This window comes from Lonchura striata, chromosome 1 (genome assembly GCF_046129695.1).
Source record: "Lonchura striata isolate bLonStr1 chromosome 1, bLonStr1.mat, whole genome shotgun sequence".
Taxonomy (NCBI): domain Eukaryota; kingdom Metazoa; phylum Chordata; class Aves; order Passeriformes; family Estrildidae; genus Lonchura; species Lonchura striata.
The window spans coordinates 100,721,906-100,747,103 of NC_134603.1; the positions used below are offsets into that span (position 1 = coordinate 100,721,906).

The following is a 25,198-nucleotide window of genomic DNA, read 5'->3' on the forward strand; positions in this document are numbered from 1 at the left end:
TGTGAAAGGAAATGCATATTAAAACTTACGAAATTTAAACACCAAGTAAAATTTTAAGAGTGCAAGCTTATGAATGTGTAAGCCATTTTTTATTTGTTGTCTTGAGTCTGTAATATTAGCACCAGCATTTAAATAATATAGCCATTTCCAAAGCATGTTGAGAGTCTTGTAAATAGTCCCTATATTTATTTAATCCAATTCTTAAGTGTAAAGTCATGACTCCCAAGTTTTCTGAAGCAAGTAGGCTAGTTGCACAGTCTGGGTCAGGTTGATAGCTTATCAAAATTGACCTTGCCTACAAAATAAGAAGGGGTACTGTATCAAAACACTTTACTATGTATTGAAAGTATATTGTTTACAACAGTCCTAGGAAATAAATAGATTTCCAGAGCACCCAAATTCATATTATTTAAGAACCTTCGGAAACATGCTGATTACTTTTTTCCTATTGTATTATTTTTGAATATTTATGATTTCAAATCATGAAGAGAGAGTAGTGTACCTTAAAATTTTTCTTCTAGCCAAAAATAAGCAAAGAAAAACTCTTTAAAGAGTAAAGGGTTAAGATTTTTTAGATTAACTCACCTTCATTAAAAAAGCTGTTGATAAACATTGAACTAATTTGGCTGAGAGAAAATAAGTGTTTGCAAAAGTGAAGTGGTAAGTAAAGATAAGTAAAATGATGGATTAAGAGTATAGCACTGAGAAAAAACTTGATGAGCAGTTAAGACAGCCCTTTCATCTAGTTTGTTCTCCTTACAAGAGTTGTTAATTTGCGAAAGCAAATTTAAAATTAAGCAGTATATAAAATTGCCCAGTAGTAATTTTGTGACAAGTTTGGGAAAAGGGTAGAAAACACATATAACTTTAAGAGTATCATTGCATGGTATTTGTTCAGGGGGAGTTTTACACAAAGGAAGCTAAGGGAAAGAGATGTACTTATATATGGAATAAAAAAAAACTATTGTTAAATTGATAATGCTTTATTCTGATAGTCCAAAATCTCAAATGATTAGGTAAATAAAGAATTACAGATGATTTTTTTTTCTATATAAATTTTATAGTATCCATCACCTTTCTCTTGTTTTTGCACTTACCTTTCCAACTGTCATCTCAATTCTATATTCAAAACATTTCTGTATGTTTCCTTTTATCTGATTTCATCCAGAGACAAAATTATTCTGATAGGTGAGTGACATAAAATGCCACTTTCCTGTTAATTTCTCTGCAGCGTGTTTGGAGATAGTGTTTGCAAATTTTAAGATAATAAGAGAACTCAATGATTCATGGTCAAGGACTAAGAGAGAATTTTTGTGCAATGCCAGTGGAAGAACCAGCAGAACTCCCAAAGATGATTCATCTGGATTTATGATTTACACCTTTTGGTTTCTGATCTCATGGCTGATATAATTTTTCTTGTTTCTTAACCTGCATTTAAATATCTGTCAGGGAAACTTAATAAATGATGAATGTTAAAGAAGTGTCTATAATTCACAGTGCAATTTAGGCAGTCATTTATTCACTGTTTGGGTCATCTTGAGAATGTTCAGCTACAATAATATGATGAAAAAAAACTGTTCATTGAATTAATGGAATACATAATTCCATTAATGAAGCATTCCAACAACTGAAGCATTCCTTCTTTAATCTGTTTGAAATATTGACTGAGATACATTGAGAAATATTGACACAGTACATATTGATTGATTATGAACATTCCCAGGTTTCTTTAGATCAATATCATTATCACAAGAAAGAGGATGGTCATCCTTTTCTTCATGTAATAGATAGCATCCTTAGAACAGAAATCAAAATTATGTAAGTGATATTTGTATATGCAGAACCTCTAATAATGATTCCAGCTGTATTTCTACTAAAGGTTCAAGTCATAAAGAAGATGGAAACCAAATCTGTCTCTATATATATAGATATTATACAATTTGTCTTTGAGATATGTTTGCAAAAGATAGAAGAAAATCTGAAGAAATTTAGAAGAAATTTCTTACTAGGAGAAAATCTGAGTAAAAGTGGTCCTCCCAGTTTCAGCGAAACAATGCAGGAAGGTTCTAAAAGAAGTGTAAACATCATGTCAAAAAAACCAACTTTATTAATATTAAAGAAAGTTGATTAATAATTTTTATTTCTTTGCTTAGTATACAGTTTCAAGGACCATTTATTATTTTTCAAATTAAGTGCTGAAATTATAAAGTATTATGCATTTTCAATCCTGTTCTGAAAAACTTCAATTTACTTTGAGTATATCCAGGAAAAAAAAAAATTCTTTTAAATCTAAACTTTATTTTCTAGTAGTTGTCACCTAAAGGATGCACTACTATGTACCAACAATATTTTAGTACGTGGTCTTTCAAAAATAATTTTACAAATAAATTCTTTATCCATATTTAAGTTCATTTCCCCTCTTATTTTTTCAACAGATCTTGTCAATTGTTTAATTTTGCAGATATTTTCCCAACTTAGCTTTCTGAGCTAGATATTGACTTTTTCTAGCAATTTCCATTACAGTAGTTTTATTGCATAAAGAATCAAGTGGAGCAAATATTTCAGCACTTTGATAGACTGAATTTCCTAGTAACACTGCAGTGCCTTTTGCTATCTCAAGGGGCAATTTATCATATATTTGCACATAAATCTATATAACATTTGTGTGTGTCATATTGGAACTGTCACCAGAAAGGATTATCATGGCAGTATGCATTATCACGTGCTTGTGAGTGTAGTCATCATCTTTGATGATGTAAAGAGCAGAACATGTCAACTTCACTTAGTTCCTTTCACTTTGAGAATCCCAACCCAGACCTGATTCTGAGGGAAAGTCTTAGCAATCTGTGTGTGCATGACACATTTTCAAGAACAGCAGTTGCAGTTTCAGTAGCTCTCTACTGACACAGTGGATGATGTACCACATAACAGTCAGAAAGTCGCAAGGCAGTGAAGCCTCAGATGTTGCTTGTATTTTTCTTTCTGATGAAGCAGCTACCAAAAGTACTGTTTTGAAGAGGGCAGCACAAAATACCACATTTTGATTTCAAAAGATTCTTCATCAGGTGTGACACAGACAATAAAAGGTCCCAATGAAGTGATGTTATTGTTGTGTTAAGGTGAAGACTTACCAAACCCTCTTAATAATCTCTGCATTTTGATTTCTGAAGAGGGTTTCTACCATAGTTCTTTCTTTTGTGAAGACCTTTGCTGCTATGAGAGACTGAAGAGTAGGGTTTTGAATTGCAAGTGTGCGGGCTTAATATTTGGTGTGAAGATCTGACTGAGAGATATAAAAAGCCTTTTCTTTCAGGTGACAGTGATCAGCTCTGTGGCACTGAGTTCTGTAGAGGTTGAATTTTCATCTAGAGCAGATTGTCATGACAGAGATTAATAAAAAAGAATGGAAATGGATGGAAGATATTCTGCACACTGAATAAATGGATAGTGACCTGTCAAGGTGAAAGAGGGCAGCTAGTCCTTTAACAGTTTCCATGTGAGGTGGTTTTGGTATAATTGCACTGGAAGCAAAGCCCAAGTTATTCACACCTGTGTATCTTCATAAACCTTGTCCTATTAAAGATACTGCAGTGTGATGGAATTGATATTTGAGACACAAGAACATTAAAAAATTTATTTCTTTCTCAGCAAGACTTAAAATATATGATGTGAAGAGGGTTATTTAAGGAACCAATTCATTTCAAGCATATGAAAGATTGCTTTTGGGGGTACATGTGGGGCCTCCTCGAAATTTAAGAAAAGGTCAACAGTATCAGAATGTAATACTGTTTTTCCATAACATCAGAGACATCAAAAGCTTCCTGTAGGATTGTTCTGAAGGCTGATTGATTCTCAGTGAGCCTGGGAAAGATTAATTCTCAAAGTCTATTGAGTCTCAGCTTAGTGAAAGTTTCTGACTATAACTGCTTAGATTCATCACTTCCTCTATATTGTTAAGTGTGCAGAGGGTTGATATTTTCTGTTTGCAAAAGGATTATTCCTTTGGAAACCTCAGTGTATGCTGGAGGCTCTGATTTCTTGCTTCAGGAAACAGCAGCAGAAGGTGCTGGTGGCAAAGAGCTAACCAGGCTGAATACTAAGGCTTTATTCTCATAAATAATGAATTGTTTGTTAGCTACTGTTCTGGATGTACCCCTACAAGACACTGGGTTTTGCTGGATGACACAGAATGCAATTGACAACTGTTGAAGATATGCAAAAGCTTTGTAGTGTCCACAAGACTTGTCTACAAGTCTTGTAGCCATGACTGAAAGGGCCACAGTTCCTGCATACCTGAATTTGAAGCCAGATATATTTTTTCAAAGACTGTGGCTTCACAGCCCTGGACAGATGTCTGTATGTGTAAGTTTCTTTAAAGCATTGTCTGCTCAGAAGGAAAGACAGGTTAAGTCACTTGAGTAGGGCATACTGAGGGCATACTTAACCCAGTTGCTTAAGGGGACGATTTCCAGTCCAAATTATCTGATGATATTTTTGCTCAGATGTGGCCCACACTTTAAATGAAAGACCTAAGTGAACACTCCCAGTTGCCTCTTAAGACTTCCCTTTTTTTTGAGCCAGAGGGTTCTTTAAGTTGCTGGGTCATGATGTCCCCCTGCCAGAACGACCTTTTATCCAGTCAGAGCTGATTCAGCACATTTGCTGCTTTGGCTTTCCTCGTAGTCCATAAATTCTGTATTCTTTGTGTCCAATATCAGTGATGTGCTCTTCTCCTTCAGTTTTTTTTTTAACCTCCCCCTGCATCTGAAGTAACATTGGGAAAATAGTACGACCTTTATCTTATCCCAAGTTCCTGCTGTGGGGCCTTCTCTTACAGTCCAAGTTCTGGGTATCCATGAAAGGAAGTTTGGGTGGGCCTTGCTGTTCATTGGTGGTCACAGATGCCATCTGTCCCATAACTTGGGGTGGTCTTTGTTTGACCAGTGATACGTGTACAAGCAGTTGCTTCCTTACACCGTTTGCCACAGGAAGAATTTCTGCCTGGATGCATTAACCAAGATGAGCTAACCAGACCTCACCTCTGTGAGGCCTGGGGTTCACATCATCCTGTTGCTCCATTCTGTTCCTATCTCATGGCAAAACCCTTCTTTGGGCTGAACAGTTCAAGACAGGCAACTGTGTTCTTCAACTCCTTGCAATTCCAAAAAGAGAAGCAAGGCAAAATACATAGAAAAAGAAGAGTAAGACACTAAATTGCTTAAGTAGACATATCTATATTTCAGGTTGACACATGTAAATGTGCTTATATTCAATAGCTTGAAGTTAAACAGTGAGCATAGTAGAGGACCTTCTTCACTTCCATGGGTAGTTTTAGGCATACTTTACATAGTTTTAAAGGTCATTATAACTGAAGGAGTTACAGTCAACAAAGTGAGATATCATCTCTAAAATTATATTTGCTCAGCTTTCAAGCAAATACTAATTTAAAATCTGTTCTTATATTTCCTTGGCCTCTATAGGACCTTAAGTATTTTATTTACCAAGTTTAACCCTTTAATGGTCTTTAATTGGAATCAGCAATAGATCTTAACAAAAATTAGGTGGTTTTATTCCCCACCCCCCGCCAAGGAAAACAAACCAAAACTGAATTTAGGAGGTGCAAAGAAGAGGAAGATACTGATGGAAATATTAAGTTCTGCTGAACAAAGTTATGAATCAATTGAAAATTAAATTAACTTAATTGTTCTTCCTGAACAAAATGACTCTTTGCAGGCATTTTAAAACTTTCTATTTCAAGTACAGCCCTTGCATACAAAACTGGTCTGCTGAACTCTTGAGGTAAAGCACTAAAAAGTATTTCTTGTTTGCTGTCACATGTCAGGAGGAGTGTTTTGCCGCTCCCTGAGGGGCTCAGCCGTGCCCTGCTCTGGGGCAGCTGGCAGTGCCCGGCAGAGCCCCAGTGCTGCTGCTGCTACCCAGGCATCTGCTCTGTATGTGATAGCATGCTTAGCTCACGTGTATCAAACCAGCTTTTTTTTATTGCCTTGTCAATGTGTCAATACTTCTCAGTATTGCAGAATTACATGCTAGGTTCATACTTAATCTGCCATGAGTGCTTCACAAATACCACTTTCAAAACAGTATGGGTGTTTCAATTCATCTGTTTCCAAGTCCATCCAATTGTTTTTAAGTGTTTTACCCTTATGCAAATACTTTGCAAGTCTACTCATAAATTAATGCAAATATGAGTAGGGACAAATAGCTGAATATTTTTTACTCCTCTTCTGTCAAGTGAATGGAAGCTACACCTCTAATGGTATTGAGTGCTTTGAGGTAGCATGATTAAATGCAAAACACTGGGAATGTATGAATCATAGAGCCACAGACTATCCTGAGCTGGAAAGGACCTACAGGGATTGAGTTCAACTCCTGACCCTGCACAGAACCCCAAGAATCACACCATATGCCTGAGAACATTGTCCAATGCCTTTTGCTTTCTGGCAGGCTAGCTTTACCTAAATAATTTAATGAATGCTATCTAGTTTTGATACAAGAGTGAACAATATTTTTTGACTTCTTAATTTTTATTTTGCACATTGATACTTGAGTCCAAGCCATTTATCAATCTGATGAGAACTGGTAGATGAGACTGAGAAGTCAGTACGGTTCTGCTAGTCATGGAGGTAGGTTTCCTGAAACTGCTCTTAGTATCTGAGAAAACTATTTTTAAATGGTAGATTTTAATTTTAATTCTAGTAATCCTGGTAGCAGTGGACTGCCATTTTGAAAATAATTTATAAAATAGATAATTCTCATCCATGTAAGCACAAAATGAAATAACAGCTATCACTTATCAGGAATATTTAGAAGGAAGATAGTCTAAATTACAGGAATACTTCCAGCAGGTGTAAAATCACCAATAGGATACATTTTGCTGCCTTTATGAAGAACACCTATAGCTCTCTTCGTTAGTTTTCATTCAGAGTTTGTATCTGATTATGTATTGTACTTAAAAAAAAATCATACTTCAAAATAGTATAAGAAACTGGGAAATAGCTTAATCTGGACTCTCCAGTTCCTTTCAGTTCAATTTATCTTTTGGTTTTAGAATTTTACCTTCTTGTCACAAAAAGATAGACCAAAAAGGAAATAACTGATAGAACTGAAATGATTTATATTCAAAGCCACAGTCAGGAAAAGCAGAGTCCGCTTCATCACAGTACACTCATTCACTCAAGGAATTAAAAAACATAATATAAAAGAGAGCATTACAAATGTTTGACCTATACCTTATTTGAAATTATAAATGTGTAAATCACCAATAGTTACAGCAGCAATTCAAAGGCTGATTCTCCTTAGGGGCTTTTTTTTTTTCCTTCTCTTGATTTTTTTTTGTTAAATCAGATGCAGATGACCTTTTAAATATCCTGTATACACAGATAGCAAGGAAGATCTGGGAGTAATACTGTGGAAAAATTGGTGACTTGCAACAAAATACCCATGAGGGAGAGAGTTCTAAGAAGTTAAAAGTTGATGTTTGCCCTTTTAAAATGTCTTCCTGCTAGAAGGTTTTCCTTATATTTATGAGTGGTTTTGTCTTTGAAGATAATTAAAATAAGCTGAAGCAAAAACACTGTAATGATAAGTACTTCCAAGGTCTCTAATACCTTTTGTTTTGAGCTAGTAAGTATCTGAACTCCCTGAAGACTGAGTAGGATTTTCTTGCAGAGTAAACAAACATCATTGTCCAACTCATCAGTGTTGCTTTCTTAAACAGTTATTTCTGATTCCTGAGTTTTTTTTTCAATAGTCATTTACTTCAGAACATTAAAGGAGGACAGTAACACTAAGGGAAAAAATTACCCTTTAATTTTACAATATTTTGGTCTGTAGTAATTTTAAATATATAACCCTAGATGAGTTCCTAATCTCTTCAAGCCTGAGAACAGAAGCTGTCTTGTTTTTGTTTCAAAGATTGAATTCACAGACTACCCACATGCTTGAAAGACAGGTACAAAGGTACCTTACACATTTGAACACGTTTCAGAGCTTAGAAAATTATTAGTGAATAGTTAGGAGGCTTGGTAACCTAAAAAGGCATGCATAAACAGATTTGTGCAAAGAGCTAGGTGGAAAATATGTGCTGAACAAAGAAAGATAAAGTTCTGGGATGTTCATGGTATTGTTGTTTTTAAAACTAAGAAGTTGCAAGTATTGCTGTATATGCTGTATACTCAGATAACTGGACATGCAAAATTTGAGTGGGAAAAGACTGCACACTTGCAAATACATGTAACAGCTGAAGAAAAGTTTGGTGCTCAACAACAATTCTGATCATCTCTTCTGTTCTCCTTATCAAGCTTAGAAAAGCTTTGCTTCTTCATATTGGCTGTGCTTTTCATCTGTTTCCTAGGTCTGTGGTCTAAAATCCAGTTATGCTATTTGGATTTATTGTCTTACGTACAATGCAAACCTACACCAAGTTAACTCTTCTGGTGACATTTTTATTTAGGCAGTAGTGTAGATGCTTTTCCTACCTCTGAAATTGTATTCCTTCAGTCCTGCCTTTCCTTTCAACTTGCCTAAGTATATATGTCAAAGCAGTTGGGGGGAAGACATAAGCAAATTAAGCTTACTCTTGTTGTAAAGTTAGAAGTAACACTGGCAATGTTTTGGTAATCTGAGGGGTTTTTGAGGTTCTGTTTGGGTTGGGGTTTTTTGTTTTGTTTTTTAGTTGTTTTTGGTTTTTTTTTTAGAATGTTTGTACTTTCTTAATAATTCTCAAGCAAATGGCATTTGTTAACACAACAGGAAACAGAGGTTTGAATGGCAATTTGGAATATTTCTGGGTGAAACTGCTGGCAAAAAGAAGCACGAAGACAAACAAACAGAAACCCACAAAAAAACCTGCTTTGTAGAAAAGTTTGGAAGACTGCATGATGCATTAGATATGATAATATGGGATATTTTGTCTCTTCCACACTCAAGAACAGCTGAGAAAAGATGCAACTACTCTTTCCAAAAATTTGGCTTAGAAACAAAAAAAGTGCTTTTCTTGGTTTTATTCCTAAAATGTTTTAATAGTTTTCTTAGCAATTATGTAATTTAGAGGTACATATGTTACAATATAGGAATTAATATAATAAATTACACTTGATATGCAGAAACATGAAGTAGTAATACAGATTTCTTCTTTCTATATTAAGAACTTCATCTTCTAATGACAGCATTTGCATATCCATTTTGATGTATGACATTTGCTGTGAAGTATGCATAAATTCAAATTTCTAAGTCTCCATGCTAATGATTGTAAATTCCATTTTAAATGGTATCTTTAGGAATTAAAAATATTTAAAAAATATTATTTTAGAGTGAATATAATAATTAACAACTATTACTACCTAGGCAATCTTGGATAGAAATTATCTACCTTAATACTAAATTATTAAAATTACATTGATATTTTAGCAGTGAGAAGATTGATTACTGCAACTCTGTGAGAGGTGATGTAAATGGGGGAAGAAAAAGAGAGTTCTATTTTTAAAATTTTGTTTTAATGAGTAGGAATTTAAAGAAATGTCAAAAAAATCAGTTTTTAGAAAGGAAACGGGAAAGATAGATAGAGTAAGGCAGTGTTCCAAGCCATGTTACAAAAATTTAAGAAAAGTTTTAATGAAGTGAAGGTACTTGTAAAAAGTGAAATTAATGAGGCAAGAATATATGAGCTTCAGGAGAGGCCACTATACAGAAAATAAATACATCTATGAGGAAAAAGAAATAAACATAACTTTTGTTAATTTATATAATTTTCTAAAATTTAAATCTTTTACAGGACGCTCCATTCCTATTGTAGTTTTAAAATACCTGTCCGTTTTAAGAACTCCTGTGCAGAAATACAGCCACATTTTTGCTATTGAAGATGCCACAGAGGACTTAGAAATACCTCTAGGAATCAGCAGGATATCTTAGGTCATTCAAAAAGGATAATGAGACTGCTATATAAATAATACAGTTGGAATATAAGGAAACTACTTAATTACCTATTTAGTTAGGTCAGGTTATGTGACAGACCATTCTCTATGTGTCAGGAATGGCGTGTTGTCTATGAAAAGCCAAGTAAAATAAATGGAATAGCTAGAGGACTGCTGATGGCTGTGACACTGGAAAGAGCTGCATAGGATTAATCAAGGCTTGTCATTTAAGAATAATGGAAGAGATTTCAGTAATACTGATGTATTTCCTAGGAAAGGATAATGACATGCTATAGAAAACAAAGTCGTTAAAAGAATAAGGAATACTATTTCAAGTGCCATGTAAAAGTCTGTGTATCATAAAAGAGAATTAAGAAGTTTACTAGGGGTAATTTAGAATTCTTTTTACTATCAAAAGAAAGTAGGAGCACATAATAAACAAGGCAAGAGCTCAAGCTTCATGGAAATGAACTAATTCTAGGGAAAAAAAAAGGAAAATGTAAAGGATTTCTTTTGTTCTATAGAAAAAAACATAAAACTTCACAAAAAGAAAATTAAACACCAGCAGCATAACTAATATAGTGTAATTTATTTGTAATTAGGAAAACAGAGATTAAGTAAAGGGTGCTTTTGATGTCTTACAAATGTCAGCAAATGTCACAGAACCTTTATGCAAATACTGGCTAGGCCTATCAGCTGATTACCAGAGTTCACATAAGTTAGAAATAATTTTTCATCAGTGAGGTAGTCCACAAAACACTTTTTTTGAAACCAGCAATTAACAGTGCAAGGGAGAATAATTACTATGGAATACAGTTCTTAATTTGTATCACTCAAGATCATGATGGGCTTTTTGTCCCCAGTAAAAGTATTTGAGGAATAGAGTTCACTGGTGCTGATAATGCTGTCTTTTTGTGTACACAACATGCAATTCTATCTATGATTTATGCCAACATTTACACACATGTCTGGTGAGTTTTTTTGTATTTTGCACTCTGATAGTGGAATAAAATATGTGGCTTTGGTAGAAAAAGTTTTAATTATTTATTAATTATATAGAAAAAGTTGTAATTATAGCTACATACACAGCTAGTACAGCTAGTATTAATAGAAACATGATTCAATTCAATTAAATTCAATTTCATGATGTGATTGTAATTCCCTACATAACTGAGATGCCTACAAGGTGTCTACAAGGAACCATTGTGGATAAATCCCCAAATGGTCTCCAGGAACTTAGCATGTTAGGATTTCACTGTTAAATGACTGTATAGTAAAGCGTGAGGTGTGGGTAATAAACACAATGAATTAAAGACCTGCATACAGCTGCAGTACTCTGATTTTGTTGGAAATATGGATATTTGGTGGCATGACTTGCTTGACTGAAGTGTTGAAATTGAAGGATACAGACCTTTTAGGAAGGATGGGAGTATAGTCCCACTGATTTCACTATGATATAAATGAGGTCAGGATTGATACAGGACATCTTTATCTCTCATTGTTTTAATTGTTATGATTAAAGATAGTATAAATTCAGACTCATCAGAAGTCTTCTGAAACATATGAAAAAATATATCATCTCTGTCTTTTGCTCCTCTTCCTTGAGATTGAATTTAACAATAATGCTCTATTATTGTGGACATCACTGTTTTGGAGATTATTAAAATGGTTTTTATTCCTTAATTTTGATGTACAGTCTCCACTTAAGTCAACATTTTCCACTTCCTGGGTTATCATTTCTATGTGATAAATACAGAGTATACATGAAGAGAAAAAGCATATATCACAAGGGTAGAAAACCTTCAAAGCTCTTACCAATTGACATGTGACAATGATTTCAGACTGAAACAATCTTGTGTAACATGTTTTTAAATAGCCTCCAGCAGTAGGCAAAATAAACCAAGTATCAATATTTTAAATGTGATCTGCTTTTGTTTTAAAAAAGTACTTTATATGTCTAGTGCAAATTATACATTAGGGTATATAAAAACTAACTGTCTCAATGATTATTTTGTTAATAACTAGGCTACTTTAGGAAAACATATATGAGCAAATATATAATAAAATAATTCTTGTTTACAAATAACCCCAAACCTACAATTTGGTCTCACAACCACTCTTTTGTGATTAATGCGGAGAACATAGGAATAAGTGGTGACTTTTCCTTAAAAAAACCCTAAACTAAACAGACAAACCCCTAAGTTTTAAAATACATGAAGCTATTGTGAATTCAGTGAAAGAAAAGTATATGCTTTTTTAGCATATTTACCTTTCTAGGCTGTTGGCTGTTCCTTGGTGGAATAGAGAGATTGTTCTGGAAACTACTTATTCCTTTATACAATATTTAGTAGCGATTTTTATTTTAGTCAAAAACCAGGCAAAAAACATAGCACATAAAAACCATGGATATTAAAAAACCTCCAAGTCTGAGGAAAATCTTAGCAGATATTTTTTTTCATTCTGAGACCACAGGATAGTATACAGAGACTACTTGTAGAAGTAGGAATATAGGCTTGTGCCATATCGATTTCAGTAGGAAAAGAGCCAAACAATGTTTCTTTGTTCAGTCCAGAGCTTTAATGAATGGGGACCTAACAACTCCCATGGGTCAGGACTTTTTTCTTCTCTTTAACACAAGACTTCCTTTCTGCTTACTCACATCCAGACATGCATTCAAGGTGCCAGGAAGTGTCCCTATAGGACATGAGAAAGCATGGCGTGTACCGGTGCTATTGTAAAGATTTAAAAAAAGGGAAGCTCATCTTCTGACTCCAGCATTTATAGTTTTTCCAAAGGTGGCAGTGGATTGGAGGGTGAAAGTGCCACCTCTCCAACGACACTGGACAAACTACCAGTCCATCAAATTTCTCCACCTCTATGAAGGAATGTAAAAACAATAAGTTATTTACAGAAAGTGTGTGAGAAAGTGTTGTAGTGCAGCAAGCACTCCCCTCGCCGCGATTCCCCGAGCGGTGCCATGCTGGGCAGCGAGAGGGAAGAGAATGGGCAGCCGCTCCCCCTGTGAAACTCTGCTGTCCCAGTCAGTGGTGCAGGAACAGACGGAGGCGACACGGGACTTGGGGGTGAACAGGATGGTTTTATTCAGTGAGCCCCAAGACCTCTTCGGGAGCGGGAGCAGAGGTTTTATACAAGAATTCAGGAGGAGGGGTATAGGAACAGCAACCAATGAGGGAATAGCATGGGAGGAGTTTAGGGCAGGACTAACATATGACAAACCTATCAGGGGAAGCAGGGGAGTGGAATAACACAAAGTAACCAGTAGGGTGTTGAGCCTCACTAAATAGACAGGGACTGCTCTGGAAGCAGGGGAGGGAACCTGGGAGGAGTGACAGGGAATGTTCTGGGCAAAGGGGCAGGGAAAGGGAGGATTGACAACTTGGAGATGAGGGGGTTAGGGAAAAGCTAGGGAAGATTGACAACTGGGGAGAGGAGGAGATTAGGGATGGGGGGGTGAACAGATATTAAACAAATATCAAAGTAAAGAAAAACACACCACCACAAGAAAGTTTGCTACAAGAATGTAAACTCAGAAGGTTTTAGAAAATCTTTAAAAATCAGGGCAACAAGGAAGTAAGGGCATTTCAGGTCTACTGGCACTTCTCTGCTTTCTGTCTTCACCTGATGTACAGATTTTATTTATTACATGAAAATTGGAAGACAATATACATATTGGCTTATGCAAGAACTTTTTGGTGTATGAAATTCAATTAGTCTTTCATCTTAGCTCAGTGATTGTGTGTCTTCTGGAGTGGAAGCTACAGCAACCTAATGAAGCTGAAACTTTCTTGTTCTAACTCTCTGAACAAGTTAAAGACCTTGGCTTGAGGAGGGAGATTGGGTATTGGCATATTGACTTAGTGCATCTATGAAAGACCTTTAACTACTGCTCATATGATATGTCTTAAAAAATTTAGCCTTTCTCACCTGAAGTCCTAGAATATTTTGTCAGTGACAGGACTATTTACCTTCTTCGGACTTGACTCTTCCCTTAAAAATAATCTACAGTAAGAGGAAAAAGATACAAGTCTAGTGATGAAAAAACATGGTTATTTTCTAGAACTTGAGAATCTTCATGATTATATCAGTAATGAAAATTGTAGGGAGCTGTGAAAATTACAATTCTATCTATGTGATAGATAGTATTTCACTCAGGGATGTGGAAAGAAATGATAAAAAAGTATATTAATTTTAATTTATATCTTACCATTTTAAAATATTGTTAAGAACAAACAAAAATTTTGGACATCAAGGAACTACTGTGAAGTTTATCAATAAAGATGGTGGAAAATATTTTTATCTTTTCTTTTGATAATGAATCAAGTTAAGCAAACACAGTCTGAAAACAGTCTTCACTGCAGACTGGAGTTTTTCATTTCCATTTCCTGCAAAAGAATTTCAGAATATTCCTCATCTTTACATTAGCTGTTGTGCTTCCACTTTAGTTTGCTCATCCCCTATCTTTCCTACTCTCAAAAGCACTCTTTTTGAAATCTATTTTTTTCCTTTCTCCCCATCTCCTCTTAAATAACCCACAATAGCACAGTCCTGGAAACTGACAATATAACTGAGTCAGAAAATTTAATGTGTGACATGTCTGAATAAAACCTAGTGCAAATTACAGGATCACTGAAAAGAGTTCCTTAAAATGTTACCTTTTGGATAAATTTAAATAAGGGAACTTCTTCGGTGAGTAAAATGTGGCTTAAAGCCATGACTGTTACATTTGTCAACCGTGAGAACACTGCACAGGATTTGAGCTGGTCTGAAAATCGAAAACAGTAAGTGCAGCTAATGTTAAACAACTGCATCATTTAATAGTTCAGTTCATGATGCTTAAAATAAATATCTCCATTGTGGTAATTCTGTATCAATTATTTTCTGCTGACTTCATGTCAAATCTGCCCACTGTTGTGACTATGTTTAGGGACACAATCTTTATTATTCAACTAATTATTCAGTCAAGTTGCTAATATTAAATGTGCACTAGAACACTGAATTAAATGGCAAATGCTTCTAGGATGTATTTTGGCTTTACAATGCTAATATAATTACTTAGAAAAAAGCTAATAGGTTACAATTTGCCCTGAAATTTATCCTCAGATTTAGGATACACTCTGAATTATTTGTATAAAATCTAAAATATAGAGTAATTCAAGTGTATACTGAGGTCTCATTGTTCCTATGATACTAAGATTAAATTGAAATATTGACACACTGCCGAAGAAAGTAGCAAAAAAAATTGCTGCATTGTACAATTAAAAATTACTACTATAAAGTAAGAGAGTAAGAGTCCATTTAGTAAGTTCATATTAAAATAAATAGTCTGTCATTTTGCAAAGACTACAGAAACTTTAAATTGTATTGGAAAGTGTCCTATACATTATAGTATAATAAATTAAGATTAAAAATAACTTGAAGTACATTAAGACTTACAGTAAGTTTTCTAACTAGAGGGAAGTTTCTTAATACACTCATATCTGGTGTCTAGTTTTTTGAATACCAATCTCTGAAAAATCATAGAAAGACTTCTGAATCAGAAATTCAAATACAAATATGTGTGACAAATCTTAAAGTCTTTATCTCTCATTGTCATAAATAATTTCAAATTCCAGAAGTAGCTTGTATGATAAAATAGATCTGACTAGCCCAATCTTCTCTCTGGTTTTCAGCGTAGTGTCTTGTCACTTTTTGGTGAAAATAGGATTAACACTTTGTATGCTATTAGAAAAGAAAGTCCACTTAGTTTATACTCATTTTGGGAAATTCCAGAATTGCATGGATTTCATGGGGCAAGATGGAAAGAAATCACAAAATCCTGAGTTTCAGGTTTGATTTGAATCATTGGATGTTAATTAACGCTGATTTCCTGTGCTGGAATTTTTGAAGTAGAATTATTATGTTGCTCAAGTAAAGTCTTCTGAAAGTTTACAACAGTTTTTACAGATTTAAAAAGTTATTTGTCACCCTGATTCTTAAGATTTTCTAAAGCCTTCTGAGTTTACATCCTGTTAGAAAACTTTCCCACACAATTTCTATAAACAACATATTGTTTTGCATTCCTTCATGGGGGTGGAGAAATTTGATGTAGTAGTGGTTTGCCCAATGTCTTTGGAGAGGTGGCCCATTCACTCTCCAATCCACTGGCACCTTTGGAAAAGCATAAAAGTTGGAGTCAGAAAATAAATTTTCTTTTTTACCTTGCAAATAGCAGGTGGCTCACATTGTGCTTTCACGTGTCCTATAGTGACAGTTATTGAGCTGAATTTGAATTTGATTGGGGCATCTTTGCATGAGCTCATTTTATTTATGGTTGCATTTACTCTAAAGAAGGATGTAACATGTGCATTAATTCTGTGCTTTCCCATAATTGAAGAAAAGGTAAATCTGTCTCTTAAAGCCTGATTTTGTCTCCATCTTGGATTGGTAATACTGTTTCATTTTTAAATATTCACATAATAATCCATTTTGTGGCCCTCTGTAAATATTATCTTCTGTTTAACAAGATCTTCCTTTTTAATTTATATAAAGTCCTTCTGGATTAAAAAGGTTGTTCAACCAATTTAGATAGAAGATATGCAAAAATATCTTTCATGGTAATTGCAATTACTGTATGATGAAACAGGGCTATATAAAATAATACCGACTGATATTGTTTCCTATAAAGTGAGGGAAAATATGCATAAACTACATATACCAGTGCAGCTGAAAAGGGAAGTATTTCTGTGAAAGAACAGCAAGAAATTCACTGAAACAGGAGTTTGCAAAATATCAGTGACAGATATGAAAACAAAACCACATCTTCACAGCTGATCATTTTGTGCGATGAAATTGCTAAATGAAACAGATGTCTTTCCATTTCTCAGCTTGTCTGACATGAATCACAGATGCCCATTAGCTAAAATAACTATAGGAAACACTCTGCTAAAAGTAGCAGAAAAATATTGTACAGAACATTTTTTTAGTACTTGAGTAAAATGAAAAAAACTCTGCAGCACTGATTGACAAACTGCTTGCGCATTTCAGAATTGGGTAAAGATTCACCATAGAGGGCTGTAAGAACCTTGGGCAGTCTTTAGTCACCTTAATTCCTCTAGTAGCATATGGATGGAATTAAGAACTGAAAAAAAAAAAAAAATGGGAGGTATTCCGTTCTGTTATTTAACTATACTACAGATTTTCACCCCTTGAATTATTTCTGGAAGATTTTCTCATTTTATCTATAGTTTTGTGTTTCCCAATCACTCAAAAAGACCTGAAAGGTTATTCTGAATTTGAAGTTTTTCTGCCATAACTCTGGACTCTTATGTATATACATATAATTTAAATTGGATTACCAAACCAAAGGCATTATTAATATTTTTTTTTTAAAAAACCCACAGTGTTATAGCTTATAGTGTTCTTTTAACTATGTAGGTTTGTATTCCTTTTATGGTACTGTGAAGTGCAACTCTCAGCTCCCTCAAACTCTTCATGTGAATGTCACAAAGTCTCAAAGACTTTTGGCTAATATATGTGTGGGGGAAAACAAACAAACAAACAAACAAACAACAATCCCCAAGCCACACAAACAAAAACAACCACACAAGTAGGAAGTTAGAATTTGGCAGAAGTAATATGTTAATAATTTTGTGGGCATAAAAACCATTTTCAAATTACCTTACTAAGATTTACACATAGCTACAGGAGAGGCAAGGGAAAATCATCAACAATGATAATACTTTATTTATTAGACAAATAACTATGTTAAAAGATCTTCACATGCTAATTTGGATCTAAATATACTTGTTCAAAAGCTTCATATTTTTTAGTGCATGGCCTTTCTTAGTTTTCTGATTTAGTTTTCTTCACTACAGTGTTCAGGCTTCAAGTGCCAGGCAATATTTTGAGGCGCCAGAATATAATTATTTGGATTGCTAAATTATTTTACAACTTCCTGGCATAGTTTTGCTAAATATCACTCTCCAAAACAATTTCCATGCATTATTTGTATGTTAAATTTGGCCAGACACTCTTGTTGGGAACTGTTGGCATGGAGTTATTCTGTTCTGGAGATAATGTATTAGAACAGATTTTGCCAGGCTGCCTACTGGTTTCTGAGTCAATGAACAGGCACTGCAGCATCAATACACTATTCTAAACTTTCTCAAGAATTAATAATACCACACCTGGTTTTGGAAGGCATCTGGGAAAACTGCAATGTGCCCATTTAAAGATCCCTCAAACAGGACTTTATTTTGTATTTCTGTCACAGGTCTAAAGAAGAGCAGCCTCTTACCATGCTCTTCATCATTCTGCTATGAAAATATTTTGTAGAGCGGTCATGGACCAGCAGTGAGTTCCTAGGACCAACATTTTTTTGAAATGAAATTGTATTCCAGGAAGACATGGAGAAGAAAACACTCAAGGACTACTTACACTAGATGACATTTTAAAATGGAACACAGCTTGGAAGATACTGTTTAGTCCCTTAAAAAGAAGGGTGAAAGGGTTAATTGGAGGTGTGAAAGGTCACAATTTTTGTGGGCCATCAGGAGAGGAGCAAGAGGGATTAAAATTCACTTTAAAAATTCATTCCTCAAAAGAGTTGTTAGAATGGCTTGAATCCTTCAGTTTTTCATCAAGAGAAACAGAAGGAAAAGAAAGAAAATATTCATTTGCAAAGGATTTTTCTTAACATCTACCTTCCTACTCTTTTATGATTGGTGCAGTTTCCTGTTTTTTATATCTGCTGTAGAATGAAAATACACAGTAAGAAAATACTCACTTTGTAAAGTAAACATGCACGTGTGTAGTGTAAACAAAGTTTAATAGGTCTAAATACTTTAATGTAGAAAATAAAAGTTCAGAACATGATAGTATTCAAATTTCTACCATGAAGGCTTTGATCCAAGATGCCTGGTGAGTTTAGTCTGTTCCACATATATCAAATCTGTGGGAAATTTTCAGTGTTTGAAAATTTTTCACAACATCAAGTCTGTGGGAAATATTCAGTGTTTGAAAATTTTTCACAACATAGAAATTTTATACTTGACTTTGGTTTATCCCACCATTCCACTTTGTATGTTTGGTTTCACCACAAAAGACAAGGAAACCATAATAATTAAATATTTTTACTTCTAATACTTAAAACAGATGCTATGGAAGACAATATGAGGGCATAATAGATGAAAATGAGAAATATTTTCATGGCTGCATAACAAGGGGGATATTTATATTGTGATACATGTATAACATTTTTCATTATGTGAAATGTAGACTTAACAAAAAATTTTCACATGACTGACTCCTACTGCAGATCTAATCAATGCTATTATTATGTGTGCAAATAACTATTTTTAGAAAGAAAATCCGCACCAGATCTTAAAGTGGAATATTCTGATATTTCTTGGGTGTGGTTTAAGAAAATACATTTGCACTTCATTTTTGTAATAAGAGCTTCTACTTTATTTGCTCTTTCTGCTGAACTCAAAAGTTTACTAAAAAGAATATATTTAATGGTGAAAATAAATCTGAGTGCCAGATTATTGCAGTTAATTATGGAATCAATGAGTTTGAAAGGACCTTTCCACCAAGGTGTTTAGAGAAATTATGCTAAATGTATCCAAAAATCAAATGAGCCATCATCCACACTGCTGTACTGAACAACAAAGCATAATTGAATAATTTTTCACATAAAGGCAGTCAGGACTGCAAGTTATATATGTGAAGTTAAGCTTTATAGAACTTAAATAATAAGTGTTAAATCAATACTTAATAAATTTGGGTGTTTTTCCTTTAGTCTATTTACAATAGTTGATGGAGTACAAGTGATAATGACTTAAAATTAAATGTTCCTCAATTTGGGAGAAGTATAAATAATATTAAATGAAATATAAAAAATATATTATTTCATGAAACCAGTGATTCTGATTTCCTTAATTGTCTTGTATTTAGCCATGTTCTTTATCTGCTTAGTGAATTTACAAGTAGCACAGCAGTTGTGAATTTTTAATAGGATCTCTTCAAGGAAAGAAAAGGTCAGTATTAACATAAAAATCTTCCTTAGGAATGTGGTGCAGAGGTTTCTTAGCAGAGAACAGTTGTTGCTGCAAAAAGCAAAATCTTCCAAAACAGTCAAGCTGAAAGATTCTTGGAGGTAAGTTAGAAAATTGGAGCTAAGTTAGGAAACTGACTGTGAATTAAAATTACTTTCTTAATGGTATCAACCACATATGTCGCAAATATAATAATGATGTTTAAAAACAACCATTCTTTTAATTTATTCTAAACAAAATACTGTCTTCTTCCATTTCAGCTTCATTCTGACCAAGATAAGGGAGATGGATCCCTCAAATACATTTTGTCAGGAGATGGGGCTGGTACTCTTTTTATAATTGATGAGAAAACAGGAGATATTCATGCAACTCGGAGAATTGACAGGGAAGAAAAAGCTTTTTACACCCTGCGTGCCCAAGCTATCAATAGAAGAACTTTGAGACCAGTGGAACCTGAATCTGAGTTTGTCATCAAGATCCATGACATCAATGATAATGAACCAACATTTCCAGAAGAAGTTTACACTGCTAGTGTTCCTGAAATGTCAGTAGTAGGTGAGTTCTCTGTACTAAGGCACAAATGCCTTTTCTTCATTACTTGACAAATTATTTCCCCATCTTTTCAAAAGTCAGTCATGTGCAGAATTCTACCTGATAAGTATTTTTCATTTTGACATATTTGTTCAAATACTGAAATGGCATTCAGAACCAGATTTTTATGATCTGAGATCTGTTTCTACTTGGAATATTATTGTCTATATTATAATTCTACTTGGAATTATTGTCTTTACAGTTCTTTGGAATATGAATGTTACAGATAGTAGGCAATGGTGAATCATCCTCCTCCTTAGGAGCTGTTAGAATAAGACAGCTAAATTACCCTGTTGAAAGATCAATTATTTTTTTTCTTTCATTTTCACTGGAAGTTCCCACTGGTGATAAGCACTGAATGGAGAGCTGTCTCCACTCTCTCTGTGGGTGAGGAGAATTATATATTGACTCATGCACTGTTGATGCACTGTCTGAAGGTAGACACCCTCTTTATTTTCTGTTCTTTCACTTTTTTACTGTATAGATGAATCCACTTGTGGTTTCACTCCCTCCCTTAACTCCATCCACAAATGAAGCATTCATGACTATTAAACAACTGTTGGAATTACTCTTTCTTCCTATCTTAACTACAATGTTGTGGCCTGGATCATGCCAGCTGGTGAATCTTACAACCAATAACATTTTAGAATATAAGCTATAACTGATATTAGTGCATAAATTTCATTAGGAATAAGTTTGAAAAACTTTAAAATATGATGTTTCTTTAAAAAATTATATTAATTTATTATTTGTATAACTGTAGGGGTCATAATATTAAATTCTAAAAATTCAGAAAACAAACAATATATACAATACAATTTTAGGCTATTATTACCATTTTAATCACTTCCACTGCCTGAATAGGTCAAATAGATGTTTTAGATGACTAAATTAGCCTGTTGAGATGACAAGATTTTAAGATATTTTATATATACAGGTATTGATGATTTAGTACTTACTTTCCTGGGCCTTGGAAAATGCTAAAAAAGAAAAAAAAGCATAATTATTGAAAGAGAATGGCCTCAGAAAATCTGTGCAGCAATGTATGGAAGCATAATACTAATAATTTTTTATTCTTAATATTTCAATCCACTTTCAGTTTGTGATTGAATCAGTTTTTAAAATTCCAGCATTCAGCAACTAGTTTTTATTGTAAAGGAAAATAAATTTTAAAAAGAAAGATAAAGAAATCTGACAGTTTATTGTGTAGGCCTGTACTGAAATCTCATCAAATCAGCCCACGTAAAGACAAGAACTGAAAAATCTTCCACCTTTACTGTTCCAGAATCTAACAAAATGTAATACAAATTTACTAATGTACCAGTCAGCTTTCTAAATTGCCATAAAGATATACAGCTTTAGGCAGAGCATCTTGGAAGTGCATCCTGAAAGAACATTTCAAGAGCATTTTCTTGAGAAGCACATGGCAAGGTTACAGTAGGGTTGAAAAGTATATATCAGAGTTCCACTTTATTTCTCATGTTATTTCTATAAATTCCAAAAGGTGTTGTTTAAAACATAATTGAAAAGATATAAGAAATTACTCAGTGTTTTCATTAAATATTATGCTACTGTATAACACTAATTTATAAGCTATTGTTTCTTCATTTCATCAGTCTCAATTCCATAAATTATATTTTTTTCTTTAACTGTTCTCAAACATTCATGGCATTATTTCAATGCCTCTAAAGTATTCTGATTGCAAGTCTCCAGTGTATCTGTACAGCTGTACATAGATCATAAAATTTTGAAACTGCAAAAAGTCAGCACTGTAACAACAAAAAAAATGGGATAAGATGATAAGAAAAATATTTAGAAAACAATAATTTATAGAAAAACAAAAAGCAGCAAAAAAAACCCCTTGGGTGTACTTAATGTGTTAACCTTGTATCTTACATAAATAGCGGTGCTGAAACAAATGGACTTCATTTTGTCAATAAAATTATAATAATTAAGAGAATTATAACTCAGTTCAAATCAATCATGTTCCTGGATTTTATAAATGCAGTCATTCAGCTGCTAGAGAAACTGATAGGTAGCATTTTCTTTTATCTTTATTACTTTTAGCTTTATGTCTGCTCCCTAGAGGTATATATTCATCTGTGGTCCATGAGAGAATGACTTGATTTTATACAGTATTCATCAACATTGATTCATTTCTTCATAACACTAATTTAATTCTCCAACTTAAAAAAATCTACTCAGTTTCTGAAAACTAAAGGCTAAACAATAAATAGGAAAAATCTTCTAAAAGCATAAGCTGCATAAAACTTTTGAGAAAGATAGAATTAATAGAAATTGTGAAGTCATTATGTTAAAATTCTTCATCTTTTGGTACCACAATAATATATGATCACATCATTATTACAAAATATTTTTAAATTACTATTTTTTCTGGCATCATACAACTCAAGCATTTTTAGTACAGCAACTTACAAGAGAAATTTATGAAAAAAAGTGACAATTACATTTTTTATTACAATTTCACTTCCCCATTCAAAGGAAAATACATAGAAATTTCTACATTTCTCTATTTTTCTCTCTCTGGATTTTTAATTTTTTTTTCTTAGTTATAGTATTGTGAGCAGCCCATTACTTGCCCTGTACTGTTGGCCATGGGCTAACGAATTGTCAGGCTTGATGTAAGGAATTCAGATAGAAATTGCAGTCTTGGATGTAATCGCACATTCTGTTGCATGTCCCCTGTAGTAGTCACTTCTGTGAGAATGTAGAAACAGTTAATCTTTCTATAAATGTCTGCAAACATTAAGAGGAGTTTATGATATAAATATCATTTCACAGTGATAGGTGCCAGAAAAAGAAACTGTGAAGCCAAATTACCATGGCCCTTACCTGAGCAGAGATGAGTTATATGGTTCTATAAAAAAGTGTGGTACTATCAGAACTGAATTATTTTCATTATCTAACACAGGATAGTCAACATGGTGTGGCACCATGCTGTATATTGGGAATCTGAGAAAGAGAGATACTGCTACTGAAAGGGAGATACTGAGAAAGAGAACAACACCCTGCCTTTCCTGGGTCAGACCTGCCAAGCAGACAGAACACCATGTGAAGGATTCCCTGTCCTCACTCTGTTCCACTTCCCTGAATGCAGTGACTTCAGGGATAGGGGACAACGGTGACAAGTTCCTGCCCAGTCCTGCAGGTGCATCTGTTCCATGACTACCTCACTGTCACAGGTGCCCTTGCAGGGGATATGCTGATCTCCCCTCTCTGCTGGTTTGCAGTAGGACACAAGAAAATTGAATGGAACAGTGTCAAGGGAAGCTCTGATCAGACATTAGGAAAAGGTTCTTCATCAAGAGATTGTCACTGGGACAGGCTCCCCAGGAAAGTGTCAGTGTATCTTGAATTCTTATGGTTTCATTTTAGGTAGTCCTGTGAGAAGCAGGAAGTTGGACTTCCTGAAGCTGATGATCCTTAAGGGTCCTTTCAAACCCAGTACATGATATGATTTCATGATAGCATTATCCACCAAAAATGCATCAATATTTTTATACAATGGCTTTCACTCTTGCTACTATTGGTACATCCAAGTTCAATAGTTTACTATCAATCAGGTGTGAAGGCTGGACCACTAGACAGTTACATAAACATACCCATAAACATACCCAAACATACAAAGAGTGTTTTTTAAGTTTATTCAACTGCACAGAGAAAGATCCTTAAATATAAGAGTAGGATTGGTGACTGGCAATAGTAAAATGGGTTGAAAAGCAAAATAAAATACATGCCCCTTTCACTATCAAAGGTGAAAGAGGACTTTGTGTGTCGCTATTGGACATGAAATGAGTACACAGAAGCTTGGTAAGTTCAAAAGAGGAAAAGACCCAGTCTTATTAAAACATCTGGTATTTAACAATTTCAAAGGTGACTGAATTGGAGGATGGAATTACCACTTCTCCAACACACTGGTCCAAAGATCAATCAATCATTTCTCTCTACCCACAGAGAAATATGTAAACTATTCTATTTATACATGTAATTGTGTAAGAACTCTGACTCTCAAATATGCAAACATTATGAGAAAGCTAAAGAAACTAAAACTTTCAAAAAACTATAAAAGAAAACTTAACACTTTTAAAAATCAAAACGACACTTGTGCACATAGATGGTGCAGATAGAGATCAGATATCATGCCTCTTATTGGAGGACACAACACTGAAACAATACTCTTTGTTCATTGTTTCCAGTTCCTGTGGAAGTTGTCATCATCTATTATATGTATTTTTGCCACACAAGTGGTGTTTTATAGATAATAAATATTTGCTCTTTTTTTTCTTTGTTATACTTTAAATACATATCAGTCTTTAATATGACTACTAACTTACAACTTGTGCCTGTGCCTTATATTTGTTATACTGTGACTGTGTTCTCAAAACCTTGGCCATGACCTGGTGACTGACTTCTCTGTCCTGGTGCTAAATATCAATATTTCAAATCAGCTCAATCTTATCTCTACTTTAAGAAAACTCCCAAAAGTCAACTATTCTGCAGTTTTGCCACTATGTTGTCTATTTCTACACATCTGTACTGTAGCTATAGTGGTGAGGTGTTCATATGAACCTTGTATGGACTTATCTGGATACCAGAAAG

General features: G+C 34.1%; 1 protein-coding gene across 3 annotated transcripts in view; it reads left to right on the plus strand.

Annotated features, from left to right (window-relative positions):
- Positions 1-25,198, plus strand: part of CDH10 (cadherin 10) — a 92,454-nt gene that overhangs the window by 38,556 nt on the left and 28,700 nt on the right. For all 3 annotated transcript variants that reach the window (XM_077786143.1, XM_021546401.2, XM_077786142.1), the window contains exon 3: positions 20,248-20,542. In XM_077786143.1, the coding sequence (XP_077642269.1) occupies positions 20,248-20,542 (295 nt within the window). The remainder of the gene's footprint in view (positions 1-20,247; positions 20,543-25,198) is intronic.